Source organism: Haliaeetus albicilla, chromosome 13 (assembly GCF_947461875.1).
Source record: "Haliaeetus albicilla chromosome 13, bHalAlb1.1, whole genome shotgun sequence".
NCBI classification, from domain to species: Eukaryota; Metazoa; Chordata; class Aves; order Accipitriformes; family Accipitridae; genus Haliaeetus; species Haliaeetus albicilla.
The window spans coordinates 16,393,054-16,416,340 of record NC_091495.1 but is presented as its reverse complement, the minus strand read 5'-3'; the positions used below and the strand labels follow the sequence as shown (position 1 = coordinate 16,416,340).

At 34.5% G+C, this 23,287-nt stretch overlaps 1 protein-coding gene across 1 annotated transcript in view; it reads left to right on the top strand.

Moving 5' to 3' along the window:
- The window catches only part of LRPPRC (leucine rich pentatricopeptide repeat containing), a 93,956-nt gene that overhangs the window by 18,558 nt on the left and 52,111 nt on the right, over positions 1-23,287 (top strand). Inside the window, 14 exon segments of the mRNA XM_069800272.1 lie at positions 723-865; positions 1,150-1,255; positions 1,337-1,444; positions 7,365-7,483; positions 8,100-8,193; positions 11,462-11,531; positions 14,688-14,715; positions 17,033-17,090; positions 18,214-18,320; positions 18,530-18,607; positions 18,945-18,998; positions 19,711-19,824; positions 21,029-21,159; positions 22,601-22,686. Coding sequence (XP_069656373.1) covers positions 723-865; positions 1,150-1,255; positions 1,337-1,444; positions 7,365-7,483; positions 8,100-8,193; positions 11,462-11,531; positions 14,688-14,715; positions 17,033-17,090; positions 18,214-18,320; positions 18,530-18,607; positions 18,945-18,998; positions 19,711-19,824; positions 21,029-21,159; positions 22,601-22,686 — 1,296 coding nt within the window.

The following is a 23,287-nucleotide window of genomic DNA, read 5'->3' as shown; positions in this document are numbered from 1 at the left end:
TTTCCTTTTTTTTTTTTTCTCCCAACAATAACTAATGTTATCAAAAATAGTTAATTTTGTACTTTTCTCTTGAATACCTAGGGAAAATACTATTTTTGCCATTAGTTTGTGGATTCATTTGTGCTGCTTTAGATCACATTTTACAAAATTTACATATAAACCAATTTTAATCATTTACATACAAGAATTAATATATCATTTTTTTAACTTCTAAAATTCGTTAAAACTTTATAGGAAAGCAGTAAGTGTGGAGCTGTTTCTTCAAACACTGTTGTAATTCCTGTTGTGACAGCTCTTTATTAACATCATAAAAAGGGAGACTAAACATCTAATACAGTTTTCTTTATCTACAGTTAAAGTCACTTTTGGATCCCAGTATGCATAATGCGATTGATAACTGTTAATTATACTTCATCCACTTTGTTTTTTGATGTGTCTAGAAATGTGTTTCTCTTATTTAGCATGCTTCTGTCATGCTGCAGTGGTGAAGTTTCTGTAATTTTCGCCATGGTCTTCTAATGGGAAAAGTGAATTTCATTGATAAATGTAAATAATTGTGAAAAAGGTAGTCTCAAATTTGATTGATTAATCATGTTTAAAAGTATGCTAATGATACTTGTAAAACATTTACTTTCCTAGCTTTCACTAATTTTAGTAGTTTAATGTGAAAATAATTATATGCACTTTTTAAATTTTGTTGTTCTTTGTTTTTCACTTGCTAGATGCAATGAACCTGTGTTTGACTCTGATAACTCATGGCTTCGAAGATATAAGTTTCCGTATTTTGAAGTCTTTTAATCATTTATCACGTGATAATATGGACCAGGGTAGCTTCTTCTTGCAACATTGTGTAAATAAAGATATGGTATGCAATGTAGTAATACTTTTTTCTTAATGTACTAATAACAGTATATTTATTTAGTTTAATGCAACTGTGAAGACGAAAAATTGTAGGGTTTTTTTTTGCATGGTTCTTGAAGAATAAAAGAAGGTTTTTAATATTCTGTATCAATTTGCATAGTAAATTAAAAAAATCACAAGAGTCGTTTGCCATGTGTAATAGCCATTTCCTAACCATTAGAAGAATCTTAACATGCTTAATTTGAGAAATTGAAAAAATATTAAATTAATTTTTAAAATTCTTTGCAGCCTGTGAACAAGCTGAAGCAATTTTGTACTGAGTTAAAAGAAGCAAAAATGCACTCAGCACCGTTACAGTTTATTTTGCGTTGTGCTTTGGAGGCCAACAAATCAGGTACTCTGCTTATTTAGTTATTTTACATATGCTTATTTAAAGTACTTGGTTACTGTTTAATTATCTTGTGAATGTTTTCAGCGTTGGCCATTGATGTGATGAAGATGATGAAAGAGGAAGGCTTGCCACTCAGACCTCACTATTTCTGGCCACTTCTAGTTGGGTTCCAGAAACAGAAGAATCTTAAAGGTTAGTTGTTCAATAAATGCTCTTCTAGCTTTATTGCAAACCTAGTGTACAAAGCTTTATTAAAACATTGCTATGAGAGTCAGCAGGCTCTTGAAAGTAAATGAAGACCTTGCTGCATGTCTCACTTTGTTGTAAACAATTTTTTCTTCAGAAAGACTTTTTTTTAAAACCTCCTTTCTTACTTAATTGTGGTACAGTTCTACAAATTTAAAGTCTACCTTTGCTTAGAAAGATGAGAGGGTGTTTAATTATCTTTTTAACTCTTCACATTCTTTCTGTCTTCTGCTGGTTCTTTTTGCTGCTCATTACATTTTACAGAGTTTACTCTTGAAGTAACTGAAATCTAAGAGAAGAATTTAAAAGTAAGGTTATGTTATTGTAGCTCTTCTAGATGGCAAACTCAATCCTTTTTTCAAGCCAACTTCTTATTATCTACCTGATAAACCAAACATGAGTTTTGTTACAATAATAAAAACTGCAGGAGAACTTACATTGCTGAATGCGAGAGCCTGACCTGACAGCATACTGATTGAAGGACAGAAATGCTCAATCTTTGGGATTCTTAAGTAGGTTTAAGCATTTAGCATACTTTCCCCTGTTACACATGGGGATGTCTACAGGATATGAATAAGAATTGAACAAATATTAAATTTTAGAGTACAGTATCTAATTCTTTGGTTAGCGTTATTGGTAATTCAGAAAGCATAGTATTGTAAAAAGATGCTTTTAACAGAAGTACTTCCCCCTTGGGGAAACAAAAAACTGTCTTTTTCATCTTATCTCACAGTATAATGTGCTTTAGAATGAGATGCAGAGTTGTTAGTGTGACACTGGGTGACAAACAAAATGCACAAACAAAAAAAAAGTGCTTTTAGCAGACTCTTCATATCGCAATTTTATCTTAAATACACAGTCACATTCCAGTTTGGAAGAAATGCTGAAACAAGTATTCCCTAATTGTTTCTGGCTATAAAAATGTCTCAAGTCTTTTTCAAAAAGCCTTTGTGAAAACAATATTCAGTTTTTATTAACTCCTTAGACTCTGTTCCTGCTAGACTACTTCCCAAGTTTATCTTCTCCCAGGTTTTCAGATGCTTGAAAGTTCCATGATATTTTAAAAGTCTGGCAATGTTTTAGTTCGGTCCTTTGTGACTTAATTGAAGTACAATGTTGCCAAAAATAAGTAAATTGAAGTCAATGTCATACTTCTCTATGTGGATGCTGCCTGCTGAAAAAACATGGTTTCGGTTACTCCATGGAAAATTTCACCTCACTAACACAATTATAAGAGGTGTTGGAAGTATTTTTAGATTTAGACTTAGCTCACAAAACTGAAGCAGTATGTGACTGTTGAGAGAAACTTAAGTTTTCATATCTCTTGGTCTTTGGCAAGATCAGAGGTTGCCTTAATTTGGACTCCTACTATACAGATTGGCTATGCTTTGGCTAGTAGTTACTGCTGGAATTCATGTAAACAACCTGGGAAGAAAACCGATGAAGGAACCCTCAATTTTGGCTTTCTTTGCGATTCTCTAGAGAACCTTTCTTCTATCTGCAAAGGCATTGGATACCTAAACTTCTGTATGGCTGTATGATGATACCGTGGACTTGCAAACATGTTGTCGTAACCTGGTACTTAGTCTCCGAGTTTGCATTGTCAAGTGGGAACGTCACTATTGTGTGCATATCTACAAAAGTCAAGTGATTTAGCAATTCTTAAAATACATAAGAAGATAGTAAGCAATTTCTTCTGCAGTAAAGAATCAGTGGAATTATTCTTGCTGCAGTGAAACAAGTTGTCTTGTTCTTTTCCGTGTGTAAGCTCACATTCATTTTTTGAAATTTAATAACAACAAAAAAAAAGAGATCCACCATCTAAAAATACAACCAATGTGCTTGAAGGAAAGTAAATGGGGGAAAAAAAACCCCACCCACCCTGAAATTGTTTAATAGAAATAATAGAGCAAAAAATAATGCTGTAGTGAGAACCTAAAGATGACAGCAGATAGTAAATGAACAGAATGGTGCTTTCTAGCAGCAAAAAAATAATAGAGATGTGTGAACACAAGTATAGATAGACACTGTATCACATCTCATACCAAAAAAAGAGGTGATAATTCCTTTTTCTACGAAGTAGCAATGCCCAGTATGTAACTTTGCATCTCGGTATACATAAGGCTGAAAATGGAAAAGAACTTTGAGGAAAAACTATTAAAAATCTGATAGGATGTAGACAGTGGACTAAATTATTAAAGAACACAAATATAAGCAACAACCTATCTAGAACTGCAGGGTACAAATGTCAGAATCAGTATGTGTAATGTGACCCAAACATTTATGTAACTACTAGCAATGTTTAATTATACGTTTATCTAATGTTTATTGTAACAAAAGCTGACACTGGATATCAAAGGAGATTCCTTAACTTCTGTATTATGGAATTGAGTTTGAAAGAAAAGTAGCAGTGAAGTGGTGGCTAATGAAACTAAGCAAGGCCATTTTTAAATACACCTTAGAGAACTTAAGCACTCTGAAATAGCAAACAGCTCTTTTCAGTCATTTTACACAGGGAGATAATTTCAGATGGGGCATTCTTGCTTTTATGTTATCTAAGTTGATAATTACTTATTTCCATAGTATTTATCTAAGTAAATGCTGTTAGGCTTTTAGGAATGGAAAGTGCTTGCAGGGTTTAAGAGATCAATATGCAGTGGATCTGAAACTGTTATTGGCACTGAGATTCATCTTGTATCAGATTATACACTAATAACAGGAGGGCCTAGTATAAATAAACAGAAATGTTTGACTTACACATTGCTGAATATTTTGTAGCTCCCCTTCATCTCTGAATAATCATGATGTTTTTAAAGACAGTTTTTAGAAGTCGGTTGTGTATTTCACTTTTGTTTTCTGCTGAATTGTTGCTATATACGCAAAGCATGTTTAGTGAATGGTAATTCAGGTTTACTTTGGGGAAATAAGAGTCTGAGTCCGGAGAGGGATGACAGTGGTGATTTCACAAAGTAACTGCTTGAAATACTGTTTTGTAGGCAGACTTTTCTGGCAAAGATCTTTGAGTGCATCTGAAACTAACAGCACAGCAAAAATATGTTAACTATTATGTTGTTCTTCTGAATGCAACCTCATTTCTCAAAATGGAGTTTTATTTTTTTGTTTCCTTAGAAAACTGCTTAAAGCCCAATTTTACTACCCTTGCACATGTACAACTGTATGTAACTGCCTTAGAAATCCCCCCGTTCTGATGGGACTGCTTTAGGAAGAAGGCATGACTTACTGTGAGAAACTTAGGAAATGAAAGGTGGACTGAAATGCAAGTCTCACTTTTCACTTGAAAAGCAGCAAGTTACTCTGCTCTGCTACAGAAATACTATGACCATCTTGTAATTCATCTGTTCTTTATTTGTTCTTGGATATACTGATTCGAGGCTGGAATCTGTTCTGTTGCGGTGTTCGAGTGCTGTTTCTAGTGTTGACAAAAAGGAGAACAGAAGTTTGGCTGGTTTTTGTTCTCTGTTTCTGTCCTCTTTCCACTCAGTTATTTGATTTTACATACTCAGGTCCTGCAGTCCTTAGATATCTCAGCCCAAGATCTCAAAAACCTGATTCTGGATCAAGCAGGGAGGTGGCCGGAAGAGTTTACTGTGGGTTTTAGTCATACCCAGTCTTCTGGATCAGTGGTCTCCAAAGTGGGGTGTGCAAGGCAATCCATTGGGGTGTGAGCAGGCTGTTAATAAGTAAAATAATTATTTCATCCTTTTTTACTTTCTGTTTGTGTGTGTTTTATAATGTGCATAATATATCAGTACAGTGGTATGTGTATGTAACTTCTAAATAAATATGTATGTACTGGGGATGTGTTCTCAAAGAAGGTTGGGAAACCAGTGTTATAGATAAATGTGACTGCACTTTTGTCTCTCTTTTTTAGTCTTCTTTGGTTTGGGGAGGGGGAAGAGCTTAGTGTATTTTCCAATATGAGGAACAAAGAATTTCTAACAGTCCACACACATAATGCTCAAATCCTATTTCATGCATATATTTGACAATTTTATAGTATTTTGATTGAAGTGGGAATGTTTCATTGCTTTGTATCATGAAAGATATTTATGTGACAATAAAGTAGTTCTGCTCTTGGTGAAGTAGGAATCATACACAAAATTGTAGGATTCTGTGTTGGTTTTCATTAAACTTCTATTCCCCCCAAAAATTGTACATCAGCCATCTTAGAAATGAAATGTGTAGCAGCATTTTTTTTTAAGTTTGTGATTAATTTGGCTATATGCAGTATTATTACTGGTATTACTCCTTAATCTGCATCTCACTGTTGTGTTGGTGTTCTAATCTTCATACATGCCCTTTCCTAGTCAGGAACTGTGCCCTAGTAGGCGTTTGTGACAATGTGTGCTACAATTTGTGACACTAGTGTGCCTACTAGTGAATGTGGATGCTTAACAAGCCTGTTTTCTGCTCTGTTCTAGATACACATTTGAACTAAAATCTCCTGAGTTTACCACACCTTGTTCACTATGGTATCTAGTTCTTAGTCTTCACACTACTTTCTAGTGATACAGATACAGTTATTTTAGAAAAGGTGTCAGCATAATAGGACTTAATGTATTTGCTGGGAAGTTGAAAACATGAAGTAGAAACTAGCTGTCAAAATTTGAAAGGTATCAAGAAGGACTTACTGTAATTAATTCTTTATTCATATTTTTGCAGATTCTGGGCCAAAATCAGAGTTTTGTTTAAGGCAAACTTGAACAGATGATGCGACTTTAATCTAGTGTGACTTGCCTGCATGTATTTTCAAGTGCTCAAAGGGAATTCACATTTGATTATTTGCACCATAGTGCACTGCATAAAATATTCATGGAAGTGTCACTTTTCCATAGGTGGCACTCCAGGGCAAAGACAGGGACTTTGGGAAACTTTACATTTTTAAAGTAATAAGTATGAAATGCAAGTTGAAAAAAACATATGCTGTTTGGTACTGGTGTCCTGCAGCAACTGACAAATCATTTTTAGACCAGCAAAAAATGATGATACCTGTATTGGTTTTGACAGGGGTTCAGAGTTTGCTAGCTAGGGTTACTGTAAGAAGTTTCTGCAAATCAGAGGAGTGTGATCAATTAAAAAGCATGACGATATGCTCTAAAACCCTACGCTCCAATTGCTGAGCTATTAAGATTTGCTATCTGCTGTCTTCAAATGCATATCTACAGTAGTAATATACAGTCTAGTTATGTGAATTGATCTGAACCCTGTAAAAGTTACAATCTAGCTTCACTGGGGCTTGAGGGACTCCAGCCTTTCTCTGAATTTCCAGTTTGAAGCTGATGCATTGATAAAGTAATCAACCTATTTGCTTACAAAAATGTTATTTGTTTTAAACAAATCTAGAGACAATCTTGAAAGCTTGCTTTGCTAATCAGGGTTGGATACTTGGAACAAAGCTAAGAATGTATTATGTATTGAAGAATGCATTTGTATCTGGAATTTGGTTATATACTTTACACCAAATTTCAGATTTTTTTTAATGCACAATAATATGGACATTTTGATATATAGCTCTAAAAGATGTTTTGCAAACGTGACTAAGAGTAACTGTCTTAGATTCACTGTGTTAGAAAATAACTTTGTATACTAGCAATTTCCAAACTAGGCAAGAGTTTCATGTTTTTGATACAGCACAGACCAGGAAGTTTAGTAAATCTATTTTAAGTTTCACAATTAAGATCTTATTAACACCTAAAATAAGAATGCAGCATTTTGCATGGCAATTTCAAGGACGGAATTGAGGAGACAAGTTCTTTTTTTTGAAAAGCAACGTTTATTTTTAAATGTTGAGTCTCAAGTTTTCATTTTTCTGAAATAATTAGCCTTACCAATTTTGCTTTGATAGGTATCTTTGAGGTCCTCAAAGTGATGCATGAGTTGGGGGTGGAACTTGATACAGAAACATACACAGACTATGTTTTTAAAAATTTTGCTGATACTGAAACTGCCCGTGCCCAGCTGAAGGTGAGTTTACATTTAGAATTCATAAAAACAACTGTTGCATGGCTTGTTTTTCCATGTTCTCTGTGAAGGCTTTAGATCCCAGTAGTGCTCTAAACATGAACTTGGTATGATGAAGACTGTTCAGAATATTTAGATTACTTTTGAAACAGTTGCTGCACTGATGGTTTGTTTACCCTGTCTGTCTTTCAACTTTTCAGAGCTAACCAAAATATTTTGCTCAAGACTTACTAGCTTTCTGTTTTATGAAGTGGAAAACTAAATAAATGAATGATGTCCTTTTTTACTGGGGATTAGAAGTATTACAGTTGTTTCTAGTGAAGTTTCTTTTTTTTACTTGCTAAAGAATTCAGAATTACAGACTAAGTTTCTGTTCCACTCTTTCTGCCTTTGGTAACTTTGTCTCTTGCAATTGATTTCAATAGAAAAGCTGGATAATTTTTGATCAGTAGCAACTTACCTGGCTAGCCATGCAGACTTCTGTAGAGCACCTTCTATGTTCTCAACAGCTATCAATACAAGAATGCCAATGTCCTTTGAGAAAGAAGTGTTTAAAAATATGAAGTATCAGAAGGTCTTCTCTGTATGTACTTCCAATGATTGATTGCTTTATCTCTAGAAAAATGACTGCCTGTTTGAAACTGTTGGACTCTCTGTAGCAGAAATAAGATACGAAGCAGCACATGGAAGACTGAACAACGTTCTTTCTCTGTGTAAGTATTTTTCATGTATGTTACTACGTACGTGGTGGTAGTGTTGATTGGTTGTAGGCTAAGAGATTTACATGTATTAATATATGAGGTTTAAAGGTACGTGGGAAACTTGAGCAAAGCTTTTATTATGTGAGGTCCTCTATGATGAGATCTCAGACTGTTTGAAACTGCCGATTCTGGACAACATATCATGGTTAAATTCTTTTTTTGGTATTGAACCTGGACATAAGATTTACCTATAAGATATTTACAAATCACAGCTTTGCTGTGACTGTGATAGGATTATAATCCTCTTGTACTTAGAGGGCTTAAAGAAACAATTTGCCTTGCACAATGTTAATCTGTTGGTGTGGGGATTGTTTTTGTTTGCAGCATCAATTACAATAGGATGCTAGTCTAACAATATGGCTCTGAAGTACTACAGAATTATTAATGAAAGAACCAACTTTAAAGAACTGATTGGCACTGATGTTAACCTGAGAGTGCTCTGCTGATCTGTTGGTCATGGAAGTTATGTGTATAAATTTGATGGGTTAAGTAGATGATGAAGTTGTAAGAGCATGTATTAATCACTTTTAAAGAGTTTTCTCCAAAGATTGTTCTGATGCTCAGTGCTTGCAGAAGTTAATATATGTTGTTGACTGAATGTATGGGATGGGATGATTTTCTTCCTTAAGTAGGAATATATGTTTTTCTTCAACATTTAAAACAAATACAGTTATTATTTGCCTAGTATACTAAGGCAATAATAAAACACCTAAATTTGGACTAAATCTGATACAGAAAGATTTTTTTTAAACAGCAGTTTTATGTGTCTAAGGTTCAGGGAAAAGCTTAAGCAGTCTTCTGCTGCAATTGTCATTAACTGTTTTACTCAGCAAATACAGAAATATCTAGTCTATACACCATTACTCTGTGAAGCTGTTGTGTTGAAAATGAGAAAATTAAATGAGTAATTACTAATCAGTGATTTAATTTTCGTATCGGAGATTTATCAATTAGTGAATCTTTAAGATTAACCCTACATTCTGCCATTATTTTGTTTGTTCTTATTACAAAAAAACCCTATTAACCATAAAAATTGAATAACTTTGAATTTTTTTTTAAAGGATAACTATTTATTAGGAGCAGTGACATTCCTTCTGGAAAGTGAAATAGTTTTGGGGCTTTTTTTTGCCTACATGAAAAAGTAGACCTACCCTTGCACACTCATTTTGGTTAACTGAAATAATCAGGGTTTAATGTGTTATAAGACACAAATATGTGTGTGCCTGGTGTATGGTAAACGTATACAATATCAGTATGATACAGGCACATGTAGTAGGCTGCATTCTGCCTTACTGTCAGGAAATTAGTCTCACATAGTGTATTATTTAGCTGTTGTCTGTGTATTGAATTTAAATCTTGTAGTGATATTTCTGTTCATAAAGGCTAGGGTTAATAATTCATGGAGAGATAAAAAATTTCTTTGAACTTGAGCTTTAAAGGAAGGTACTCCTGTAAATAGTTTACCAAGCTGAAATGAATGCTAGTAAATCTAATTAGCACCTATGTAATGATAAGGCACACATATTAAACAGCTGATTTTTTTTTTTTTTTTTTTTTGCATTTGGCTCCTTTTGCAGTATTACAAAGAGGGAAAAACAGATGCAATATGGAAAATAGTTCAAGATTGTCTCATCAGTGTAGTTGGGGGAGGCGAAGGTTGGTTATTAATGCTGGTTGCTATCTAGGTGTATTGATTCAGCTTCTCATGCCTTATAATGTATAGATTTTTGCTACTGACAAGATGAAGACTACGAAGCATCAGCTTAGGAATCTGGGCGCATAAGGCAGTGTACATGAGAGCCGCTTTTCCCCTTTATCATGCCGTTCCATTCCACTTCATTGTCAGCCCCTTGATTTTCTCAGACTTGTTTGTTGCCAAGGAAACCAGGTTGCCGATTGCTAGCAGCAGCTGAGCATACTAAGATGCTTTTCTGCTTGTCTTTTCATGAGCAAAAAGTTTAATATACCACTGGAGGAGGATTTGGATTGAGGGTTTCTTGAAACCAACTTTACCTGAGATATTCAAACTAAAATAAATATTCCACCATTTAAAACTTTTAATTTTCTAAATGCCTGAAGTTAGACTAAGGAGTTGTTCTAGCATGTTGTTCCTGTCTTTTTATTTCACAGGTTCCTATACAGCTGCTGGTTTTATGTCTGTTCTCTTCTACCATATAGTATGTTGTAGCCCTTGCTGAAAGGGCCCAGTGCATTCAGGGTTTTACAGGGGTTAATTCTATTGTGATAGTGAAATCAGATGATAATAACTTCATACAGGACTTAAATGCATCTACTACTGTATTTTTTCTTTGAACTATGGTGCTGGAATGAGAGACAGCAGTTCTAGAGGAAGAAGGTAGAATGATTTGGAATATTTAGCCAAGAAATGATGTAAAGATGAGGACATAGGGCATAACTGTGAATGACCTCTCAGGGATATCTAATTTTAAGTAAGTGTTCAACCAATATTGTAAATGTCAACATTTAGAACTGTGTATTTTCCTCTCTTTTCCCCCTATGTTTAACTTAATTCAATGGATAGCACTTTAGATGGAACTACTTTTTCTTTCTTGTTAGGCAATTTACACAAGCAGAAGCAAATACCTAAGAAAGTGTTGTTATTGTTTTGAGGGTTTTTTGGGGGGGGGGTCGTGGGGGGTGGTGTGTGTGTGTGGTTTTGTTTTGTTATTTTGGTTTTTTTCTTTTTTAATTAAAAAAAAAAAGGCAAAATTGTAAAGCCTATTTTAAGGCAGGTATTCAGTCTGAAACAATTATCAAACCATTTGCCTCTGGTGGATCTTTTTTTGTTCCAGAGCTAATATCTCAAGTTTTCTTGATTAGGATTGTTTGGGCTTTGTTTTGCTTTTTGGAACATATTTTCTTCAGTCTTGTGCTTTTTTACAGATAAGATGCTTGCTCCTATTACTAATTTGTATAAAAGACTAATGTATTAACTATTGGCATTAAAGACAATGAAGAGGGAAAAGTCTCTCTTTTAGAATATTTGATCCCTTTTGAAATGGAGCAGATTTAGAGCTGATAAAACCAGGACTGTTTCAAATACCCTGGTATTTGAAATTTTGATTTACAAATGTTTGTCAACATTTACTAAGCTAATGAAATAGTTCTTCTAATGACACTATTTACATGACCTACTGACTTGTTGCAGTTCAGGGATTTTTTTACAATGACTGCTTAGAAACATTTCTTTCATTTACAGTGTCTTCAGTAAGCACACCTCCTATTGATGTTCGTCAGTTTAGAAACAGCCTTATTTGGGGTTTTAAAAGGTAAGGTTGCTATATGAATACCTCTCTTTTTCTTCTGTAGCAAAGTTCCCTCTCTTTTTTGCCTTATTGAGCACAAGTCTGCGCAGTGTTTTCCCCCCAAGGCTACATTTGAATATTTAAAAGTAGGGTTCCAGGTTTAGCAGTTCTGAGGGATATCTTTGTTCCTCTTTGCTGTCCCTGGTTTCCTTGCCTCTGCTATATATGAGCATACCTTTGAAGTATTATATCTAGTAGATTAAAAAGAACTTCACTGTTATTGTTTGTTCTGTGGCATTTGACAGTATATAAACTTCTCAGGGTAGTAAACATTCAGGGTTTTATCTTTATTCTCTTTTTTGTTTATAAACTGCTATGCTAATGTAAGGTTTCCCTAAAGATTATCATAATTAACCATTAAAGTAAATGAGTGCTTAATGAAGATGAAATACCAGTAGGAGTCAGGTATATTATATTACATCTGATAGCTTTCTGTGCTCTCTGGGTTAATACAACTCCTGAATGCTCACATTTAACACTTAGTATTGTGCTACATTGCCATGACTTTATATTCATAACCATATGGTCCCATATTGCAAGGAGGGTTCCTTGCTAACTTGCAGGGTTGTTTTAAGCTTATGCAAGTATACGTGAATTAACAAGCATTTCTATCATTTGCTGTTTGCCCCAGTCAGACATTTAGGACTGTGAATTAGGGTTTTTTGCAGCATACCTACACCACTGGGAACCAGAGAGGTCACTTAATATTGCTCAGGACCAGAGTTGGAAGGCTGATTTTGTTGACCAAGTTATTTCCTAAAATTCTGTAATGGCTATGAGATATAACTATGTTTAGGTTGGATATTAGTAAAACATACCAGGTGAATATGACTAAAATAATTTCCTAGTAAGTTGCAAGTTCTGTCTCACTGATCCTGCTCTGCCATGGGAAAAGGGGGAGAAAAAGCAAACCAGTGTTCAAATTGGGTTTGTTAACTAGGCCATAGCTGATGTTGACATCCGAGGAATAAATACAATAATGTTTTAGATCCAATGGGCTATTTTACCATCCTTTTAGTAGTCAGCCCCAGAATCATCTGTTTCGGATATATTAAAGTAACAAGATTTTTGAAACACATTTTTCTCTCTGTAAGTATAGATAAATTTTCAATTGAAGTAGGACTTGTGCTAGAAAGGAAGCCATACCAATGTTTACCACACACAACCAATTCTAGCATGAAATATCGCTACCGCTGGAGAGTTGTGCAGGTGTTCAGAAAGTGATTTAAAGTATCTTTAAAACGTTATCAACTTGTATTGTGAAAACTAGCTGCTGAAGAATTGTACTATCCTCGAGTGAAACAGTTACTCTCTTCAGTGGTGGAACAATTACTACTGTTGTGATTTCAATAGTTGTTGGACATTTGGGCTAAAAAAGTCAGAATTCTGAGGGAAATTAAGGCTGGAGGTTTTTTGGTGGGTTGGGGGGGGGGGGGTTGGTTGGGTGGTTTGGGGTTTGGTTTGGTTTTTTTTTTTTAACTTCAGCTTACTGTTTCCCCCCGCCCCTTTCCTTGCCACTTGTAAGTGTGGCATAAGTTTTTTTTACTTTAATCTGTCTTGTTTGCCTTTATTGCTACCTCACTTCAGAAGCTATGTACAAGGTTGGCTGTGCCCAAATTTCACCCTTATATTGTTTCTGAAAGCATGCCAATTCATGTTTCCTTTTCTATTTTAAACTTAATGGCTAGAACAGCCTGAAAATGAAGCTTGAGGGTGTGGTATGATAGGATAGAAGAAAAGAACATTTGTACCTTTTGTAAAGACCACAGCAAAATTTTATGACTAAATGCAGGTCTTGAATGTTCAAATGAACGGAGTTTAGGACTGGCGTACAAAAGTACAGGGTGTGGATACCAGAGACACATGAACAATGTCTGTGGCAGACTAGTCTATGGATTTCTGTTGAAGCTACTCTTCTCTAGTAACTGCTTCGAAGTATTCCCATTCTATCTGCCTGATGTACCATTACTCTTTCAGAGTCAAGTACTTTAGGAAATTGATGCATTTGATATCTGCAGTTCATTGTCATGCTGTCAGTGGTGGAGCAAGTTCACCCAGGAAAGCTTAACTAACCTCCCAGACACCATTATATTTTTTTTCCTCTCTGTGTGGATCTGCATTTGACTCATTTTCAAATACAAGTGGCAGCTGCATAAAAAGAGTAAATGCTTCATAGGCTTGAACCTCCTAAATAAAATCCTAAACTTCTATGAATGCTTTTAAGTTTCTGTGCAGCTGTTCAAACTGACATCTTATTTTCCCCTTATGAGAATTATAGAAAGATAAAATAAGGTCCGAAGTTTTTGTTCTCTTAGCCTTTTCTAGGTTAATGCTGCTTTATAGTTCTTTGAAAAGTTACAGCTTCTAGTGAGAATTTTGATGTTCTACAGTTATAGGAATATGTTACATTTTTTATACTTCAGTGAACTGGTTAACATTTGATCTTTATTTGTAACCTGATGATGTACAGAGAACTGCTCTCCATCAAGTTATGACCTGTTGTATGAGGGAAGAAATTAGAGTTCTTCCATGTTTTGTTTTCTATTTTTTAAAATATCCATTTATCTGACTATAGTAAACATTTTAGCTTAAGTAAGAGATTAGATTACTTTTTTGCATGGTATAAATGCGTTTATAGCTGCCTGTTGTTATCTGTCTATACTAAAAATCTAATTTCAATCCACAGGAGTCTAGATTTTTGCTCTAGCAAATTCCACCTATAGAGTGTTTGCTATGTAAAGTGTGACTTGTTTGAGTGAAGCTTATTTTATTGAAATGCTAAATAGATTGAAGTATAAAATAAAAAAGTACAATTAGGACACGTTAGAAGATCAAACTAAAAATAAAACTAAAATATATTCTTTGTAGTCTTAGTTATCTGTTTGGATTGCTGCATTATTTTAAGTTATTTAGCAGAAACTATGACCATGTGCAGTATAGTAAAAAGTACAATATTTATTCTGTACAAAGTTGGTTTAAACAATATGTGGCAATTACTGTATTTTAATTTTATTTAATAAGATCCTTTGTGTTAATAATCTGTGGGTTTTTTTTTAAAAAGATACAACAGTAAAATCATTTTGTTGCTTTTAATTTGTTATCCTTTGCTGCCCTCTTCAGCTCAAATGATGTACATCTTTGGAGCAAGGTAAGTGGAGATGATAGTGCTGTAAATAAGATCAAGTTCTTTAGGTTCTGCATGTTTATGATGCATTACTGTAAATCTGAATTCTGAGCCCAATAATTGTAGAACTGATTAATTCAAGCAAGACTTGTCAGTGGCAGATTGTACAACTGTATGAAATAGAGTTTTCAAATTGAACAGTTAAGTGTAATTGTGAAAAATCAAATGTGGTGTTACCATGTAGTGTAGCTTATGCTACGCCAGTTTCTAGATCAATGCTGTTATAGCTGAGGGTAGTATATAGTTGTAGCTTCTGGTACAAAGTCTGCCATGGTTGTGCAATCTGACATTGTTTAATTCCCTTTCCTGCCTTCCTTAAACTTTCTTCCTATTCCCCACACTAGTACTAATAAAATAATAATGCACAATTAGAATTTTAAAGTTTCTGTCATATAATTTAAACCATTGAAGGTAAAGCCATATAAAAGAAATCACCTGGATGAAGTCAAGGGGAAATGACTGATTATCTTGCCCTCCCTGGTATGGACTACATTAGAAAGACACTGTAATATAACTTGGTCAATAAATTTTGTGGAGCACTAGAATAGAGATGTTGGCAGATACTGCCTGGGATGTGGCTACAGAATTTGGGAAGGGATGTGCTGTGCTTTTTGTCCTTTTTTCTTCAATTCTGTACTTGCTGACTAATAAACTAGTACATGGCTTGCAGTATATTTTAGATTTTGCAAAGAAATCTTGGAGTGAAATGGAAATTGTAATTTGGAAAGTAATTAATGATTTATAGAAATGAGGTACAACTTGTGAAGTGAAGGGTATTTTTGTATTTTACTAACATTTTCTGTTGTGTGAAGATTATGGTGAGAGGATGTTTTTGTCCTCTGCCTCTATACTCCATATTTTGCATTTAAAAATAAAAAGGGAGGGTGGGGAGAGGGGAAAAAAGGGGATCTCTTATTATTCCCATTATGAAACTAATTTTGAAGGACAGTCAGGGGACTGAAGTAATGGTGGTCTGCACGTAAAGTAGTATCTAGAATTACTTCTGCTGTTCTCCACAGTGGAAGAAGGATACATTTTGTTGTCTTTGCTAAATTTATGAGTAAATATGTTTATTAACCTTCTAAAATAAGAAATGCTAACTTGGGAAATAAATAGATACTTAGCATTAGAAATAATATCACACATTTTTTTTTTTTTTCTGTAATCCATCCTTTTTGGTATTCTCTGAGATTTGATTCAGGAGAACTATTATTATGTTCTTGGATTTATTGTAGTTGTAGGTTCTTCTGTGTGTTGATTTGTCATAGGAGGAAGAAGGCAAAAGAAAGTTGTAGTTTAACTGTGCACAGTGTCCATGGTGTTGGTAGAATGAGAAGTGATAGGTATGGTATTCTGTTGCACATTGGGTATTTTCTGGCTTTGTTTATCCATTTTCATTAACAATTGAAGGCGACGGTTCCTTTTCTTTTGTCATTACTTAAAACACAGCACTTTGACAGTGGGAATGCATGTCCCTCTAACTTTGAGATTGCATTCTAGAATCACGGCAGATAAAGCAAAATTCTTGAAATACTTAATCTCAGGTTTTAACTAAAGATTATGTAATTTCCACAAGAACAGTCAAATGAATTTTTAAAGTGAGCTAGTTTAGGTTAAAGTATTTCTGGGTAGGATGTGGGGGCTTTGGGGTAAATGCTTCTTTTCTTCTGATGAAGTAAAATCTACGTATTCCTTCAGTTTATATGACTGATGGAAGTGTGCTAAATTTAGTCAAATACAATTAATTTTTATGTATGTATATTTTGTCATTCAAAATTGCACTTATGTACAACAGCTGTACTAGTTATCTTAAATCTAGCAAAGCATGATAAATTGTGTTCTTTTATTTTCTTTCTGTATTTGCTTCTTTCAAAATAAAACAAACAAACAAAAAAAACCCAAAAAGCTTCATGGGCCAATTTCAGCCTTTCAGTAAATTTGAACATAATTGTAGCATCTCCAGGAGCGACACTGGTTAATATTTGCTTTAAGCAATGTCTTACAACAGCTAACTTTCTGTAGAATGATACGTAAACAGAATACTAGAGTGTCTGTCTTACTGCCATACCTCAGAAAGCGTTTCTGTTTGCAATATTTTTCAAGAAAGAACCTATTATTTACAAAAAAACCTTCTTTGTATTTCGTAGGGAATTACTATGATGTGGTAAAGAATAATACTTTAACAGAGAAATGCTTTATTATTTTGAGAATTCAATTTCAGATACTATTTGTCCTTGGTTGCTTCTTTTGGCTGCAATGTACGATTATTCTGTCTTACCAGATAACAGAACTGTTGTACAAGGATGAACGTTATTGCCTGACGCCTCCAGGACCAACTGGTAGAGTTTCAATTTCTATGATTGTAACTTATCCACAAATCCGTTCTTCTGTGTAATGATGGGTTTGAGGGATTACAACTGTAAACACTGATTGCTTCTTTTTGAAAGTGAAATTTGAAAACATGTTGGGTAAAATCCTGATTCAAATAATCAGAGCATATTTTGTGAGATCCATGAGATCTTTTTTTTGAATTATAAGCAAATCTTTCTGATAACGATTCATTTTTCTAAATTTATTGACCAAAATAGAGATTTAGAATGACCACAGTATCAGTGCTTAAATACTTTAAAAAAAAAAAAAAAAAAGGCAGTCTTTCAAGATAGCTTTACCTTCAGTAGCTCTTCTGATTTTGTGAAGCGAAATGGTACTTAACATCCAATACCTACTTTGAAATAAGTACACTTTTTTGGTATAATCTGGTTTTTAAAAAACAGGAGTTTATTTCCTCTTGTTGGGGCTGGAGGGGCAAGGGTGTATGGGGACAGCTAACCTTTGAGAAGACAATGATTGATGCTTTTCCTGTCCTTGGCTACAGGACCCTATATATTTTTACACTTGCATAGATAAGAAGCTTAGCACTGTTCGCTAACATCTGTTAATCTTGATTTTCATTGGCTAATAGGCAACTTCTTCAGTATTAGTTGATCTAATGGTTAAAATATTTTTTTATGTTTTTATATTGCAATACTTAGTGTAGCTTGGTAATGGAATATAATGGGTAAAATGTACAGAATAAATATGCAAAGTGTTAGAAATCTGTTTTTTCTTTTGAGCAGTGACAAAATATTTGTGGAAACTATTTGGGGAAGCGGTCAGAAAAGGGGGGGAAGGCCTTGGGCAGTACCACTTCTGTCACACAGTAGTGGAAAAAATAGATTGAAGTAAGATTCTGTACTGAAAAGCTGTCACTAGGTCTGAAAATAATTAATATTCCTTTCACTCACCAGTTAGATATGTGCTCCCAAACCACATAATCTCTATGCCTCAGTGATCATTGTTGCCATTTCAGAGCCTCTCATCAGGGTGACATCTCACACCAAAATGATTTCTTATAAATTAATCTTGATAACATGACAGTCTCGGTAATTTTAGTGGAATGCTTTCTCTTGTTTTTTTCCACAGAAGCTGTTGGCTATTTTCTTTATCACTTGATTGACAGCATGAGTGACTCGGAGGTACAGGCCAAGGAGGAGCGTTTGAGACAATACTTCCATCAGCTGAAGAAGATGGTACCATTTCATTTTTTGCTACATAATGCCTGTCCTGCCTGACATGTATCTATTAGATTTGAAATTGCTGCTTTTAAGTAGAACCAGACCACTTCTCAATGACATGCAAGAGCTAGAGACTTGAATTACGTCTGAGATAATTTGTTAGACAAATTTCAGTTTGGTTGTGTTTCAAAACTCATATAATTTTTCCCCACCTCTTGGTACAGAATATAGTTATCCCTGCAGCCCTCTACAGCGGCATTTGCAGACTGCTGGACTCCTCTCAAGTTCCTGAATTAATTAAGGTCTGTGGTTCTATAGCAATTACTTTGAAGCTAAAAAATGGAGTATCTGTACTCTGAATATATTCTCCTTTGCAAAATAAATATCTTTATGCAGTGATTATGTGTAAGCCTTTTAACCTTTCCATGATTTTTCAGTGTTGAAGCTGTTTTCATTTCATGTGTGAAATGGATACATTTAAAAAGTGCTTTTTCAAGTCAATGTAATAATGCTGCAGAATACAGCTTTTTTTAACATTGCAATTATATAATTAACTTCAACATTTTTAGCATGATATGGTTACTTAGAGATTGAACTTTGGGGGGGGATTAGTGATATCTTTGTCTTACTACATTTTAGGATGCAAGGCTACTGTCTCATAAAAAATCCCTGTCTACTGACAACATTCCCGAAGTAAGTAAATTCAGAGAGAGCTATGCTTGTTCTTACTCTAATAATAATGTTTGGATATGGGTTTTAGATGAAGTGTAATCACTAGCTTTCAGATCATGGAAGTATATTAACGTTATTTAAATCTACCATTTGAAGTTCAGAGGTTACTTTCCAGAGTAGGAGTAAAGGCTGTCCAGATTTTCACATAGACCTGATACTTGACCTTGGAGTTGGCTGAGGTTTCATGCCTCAGTTTCCCTGTCTAGTAAATATTGTTTTTGAAAGTTCTAGTTAGTTAACAGTGGTGGTGTGAGGCTTAATTTATGCTTGTAAATTACAGTGATCTGCTTGAGTGGCAGGAACCATATAAATCCATACTGCTTCTAATGGTGGAGCGTCAAGTCTTTACATCTCTGATCTGAGCGAAGTGGAAATGGAAAAAGAAACAGGCTTCTATTCCCTACTTCCCTGAATATAAAGAACTGAGTATGAGAGAAGTAGTAATGTTGACCTTTGTAGACATGCTACTTAATGCTTTTTTTACTGTATTCTGACTCAAATCTTCAATTAGTATGTACTGTTTAAACAGATAAAAGCACCTTACATGATTAAAAAATTTCTTAGAGCATGAAAGAAGAGGATTGTTTTGTCTGTCTTTAATAAAAGTGATCCGACAAGTTGTTCAGGGAAGGATGTTTTTGCAATTGACATTCTTTCTGTTACCTCCATTTAGAGTGCTAAATCTGACGTGTCTGCTTTGGAGAAGAAACTAGAAAAGCGAAAAGCTGAAAACCAGCCTATTACAGATGTCTTGAAACAACTCATACACGCTCTTTGTGAAGAAGAGGTATCTTAAGCAATGCAGAGATAATTGGAAACACATAGCTATATTTTTAAAGGGACATAAATGACTGTATTATGGAAAGACATAGTTAAGCAAAGACAAGTGCAGTGCTTGAGGTTCCATGGTTTGTTGCTTATAAATCAAACATAAGTGCAAAAAGCAATTAAATCAAAAGGTTAACTAATTTCAGCAACACCTTGAATGGCATGTTTTGGGGTTGCTGAAGTTTGTTTACAATAATCTGCAAAGTGAATGATAGTAACAGCTGTGATAGGTTTATCATACATGCCAAATGTCCTTTCAAGCCATGGCTCCGGTCTCTTATATCTAGATTGTCAAGCAACTGATACATGCACTAGTCATTTGCAATTCAAATATTACTAGGTTGTTAATGCAGGGATTGAAATTCCATTTTCCTGCAGGAGGAAAGCTCTTCTGAGATAAAGGGTCTCTTGCCTTCATTCGGCAGGCGTCCAGCTGTAGTTTACATTCATTTAGTGTGTGTCTGTAATTTGTGGGGTATCACCACACTTTTATTCAGTATCCTGTTCAGTATGATCCTGCCTAAAAAGCTGTATATATAGGAACAGGAACAGTTGTGCAAATGATAGCACAATATTCTGTGTTGCTAAGAATACGATTTAGAGTGATTCTCAGCTGTCTGTCTCTACAGTTTTGCATATGAAATAAGACTAGAAGCAAACACCATTGTAAGTTCAAAGTGGTGAAATGTATGAATAGGAATGTATAAAAAAATAAGCTATCTATGGGATCATTAGGTAGTTTCTTATTCTTTAGAAAGTAGTTTTGGTTTGTGTTTGGCAGTGTACCACGTGAAAATTGTTATGAATTCCAAATAAATAAAAACTATTTTAGAACTTGGTTTAATCATGTTTATGGTGTCTGTCCGGATTAAAAAAAAAGTCTTACATAAAAACATGCTAGAAATATAAATGTAAAGCAAGAAAACTTATTTGGAAATCTGCTCTCAAAATCTAAAAGGTATTTTAGACAAATACTCATTTCTGCTAAACAACTTTTCACTCCTAAAATTTGCTAAAGCATTACAGCACTGTGTTTTCAAACATGATCTTATAATACTAAAAGCAGTAAAGCAGTCATGTAACTGCACACTGAACACAGAAGAATCATCATGTCATATTGACTTTTCCTCTAGTTCACATCTTTGCTTTGTTCCTTTTTTTAGAATATGCAAAAAGCCCTTGAAGTGAAAGCCAAATACGAACCGGACATGGTTGTCGGTGGCTATGCAGCCTTAATAAATTTGTGCTGTCGACATGATAATGTAGAAGAGGCAATGAACCTGAAAGAAAAAGTGTAAGTACACCGGCACTGAAACATGTCACAGAGATTTATGCTGATACACAGACCTTGTTGAATTAAGTAGGTTGAGTATTAACCCCCTCATCCATTTTTAATTAGTTTTTCCCACCAATGTATGTGCATTTAAAACAGTGGTGGGTGTGGTTCTTTGAAACAAAAAATGTGCTTTGTATAATTGAACATGAGAAGCAGCTACTTTGTATGGTCAGTAGTTATCTTTTTTTATTTTTTAAAAAGGCAAATTGCTATGTAGGGTCTGTTTTGTTTTTATTTTAAACATGCATAGTGTCTAAATTGAGGTCTGGCTTAATTTAAGGGGGGAAAAAAGTACCTGTATTGTGAGTTAGAAAGCACCTAGAATGTGTTTAGAATATGCTGGACCTATATTGTCTTCAGAATAGTAGTGTTTCTGAGTGACATTATTTTAAGACTATCAACAAGCATTCTACTTAAAATTACTATTTTCAGAGCTTTGCATCTTGGCTGTGAAAATTAGCTCCCAGCTAAAACATGTTATGCATGACTTATCCCGGAGCAAATTCTTACAGATCATCTTTCTATTTGCCCCATCCTTTTTTCCCTTGAAAGCCTCTTTTTGGTCTGATGCTACAGTGAATATAGAACAAGTTACGTGTTACTTTCAGGTTCTCTCTCTCATATGCAATCACAAAGTATTTGCTTTGGTTTTATAGTAGGTTAGCAGGCAGGTGCTCATTACACCTTGTTAGTGTTTGAAATTATGTGAAATGACTGAGCTATGAATATCAAGAAATTTGCCACTGCAAATAATGGTAGTGTGTTGGTTTTGGCTGTACTACCACTCTTACACAATCCCTATAGTGAGCTTGCATGAAGTAAAATTGAGTCTTCTAGTGGAGCTTCACTGCAGTAGCACAGTTTTACTGATCTGCCTCAAGTGTAGCATAATATTGCTAAGAAGTGACTCTTTGAATTGTCACAATAAGAAACAACAGAGAAGGAATTAATTTTAAAACTTCCAGAAAAAAGAAAACAAATACATAGCAGAAACTTCAAAATAGTAGCTTTTAACTTGTTACTATAGGCAAATAGTTTCATATTCTTTATCAAAAAGAATATAGCCTTGCCCCAGCCACGTGGACTGAGTTTTCTTCCCAGGCTTCTGGGAAATACTCTATTTTATGCAATAACTACCAAATAATTAATTAAACCATTTGGCTCTTTAAAAGACAACTTTTGGGTTTTGGGGTTGGGAAGGTATGTGTGGATAATATTTTTAAATCACATTTCAGTGGTGAATCTTTTAAAGTCTGTGAGATTTTTTCCTTTAATACTTACTGTAACTTTTAGTGCTCAATGCTGTTGTTTTGTTATGCGGTTTTAAAAATCGATCTTTAAGCTGAATCTGTAAAATGTGAGCTTCTGTTGATACAATTCTTAATGTTTTAATTTCTAGCTTCCCTAAGAATTCACCTGTTGCTCTTGACACCGGAAAGTACATAGCACTGGTAGAAGTTTTAGGAAAGCATGGTAGACTAGAAGGTAATCCATTTGCTTTCATTGTGTGTTTCAGCTATATAATAAAGGTATCTTGCCTCAAAAATAAAAATGTGAGTTGATATTAATGGTATATCATGTCCTGAAAAGTGCTTGAACATTTTGCATACAAATTTGCATGTGAATTCAACCAGAGATGCTTGGACAGTGCAGGCCATTAGTTTTAATGGATTGGCAAGCTTGTCATTTACATTTGCACAGCTCAGTGCTTTTTGCGTTTCTGCAGCTAGTTTTTATTAGCATTGCTGTTTGGATTGAGTTTGAAGATCATGACTTATGGCACAAATTGCGTATGTGCCTAGACTAATGGCTTTGTTTTTGCTTAAGAAGGTCTGAAGGCTGAACATAAAACCTATAAACATAACCTTCTGATAAGAGCCAAGTACTGCAAAAAATCATTTAACTTTTTATAAAGTATATATTTTTCTGTTAGTATTCTTTTATGTGTTTGTTAGTGAATTTTATAGTCTATCTGTCAAACTGCCTGGAAATTTTGGCTTTTAATGAGTGTTCTGCAAACTGCCTATTTTGTATTTCTAGATGTTTGCATTAAGCTGTTAGCTTTAATTTCTGTAATTTAGTCTAA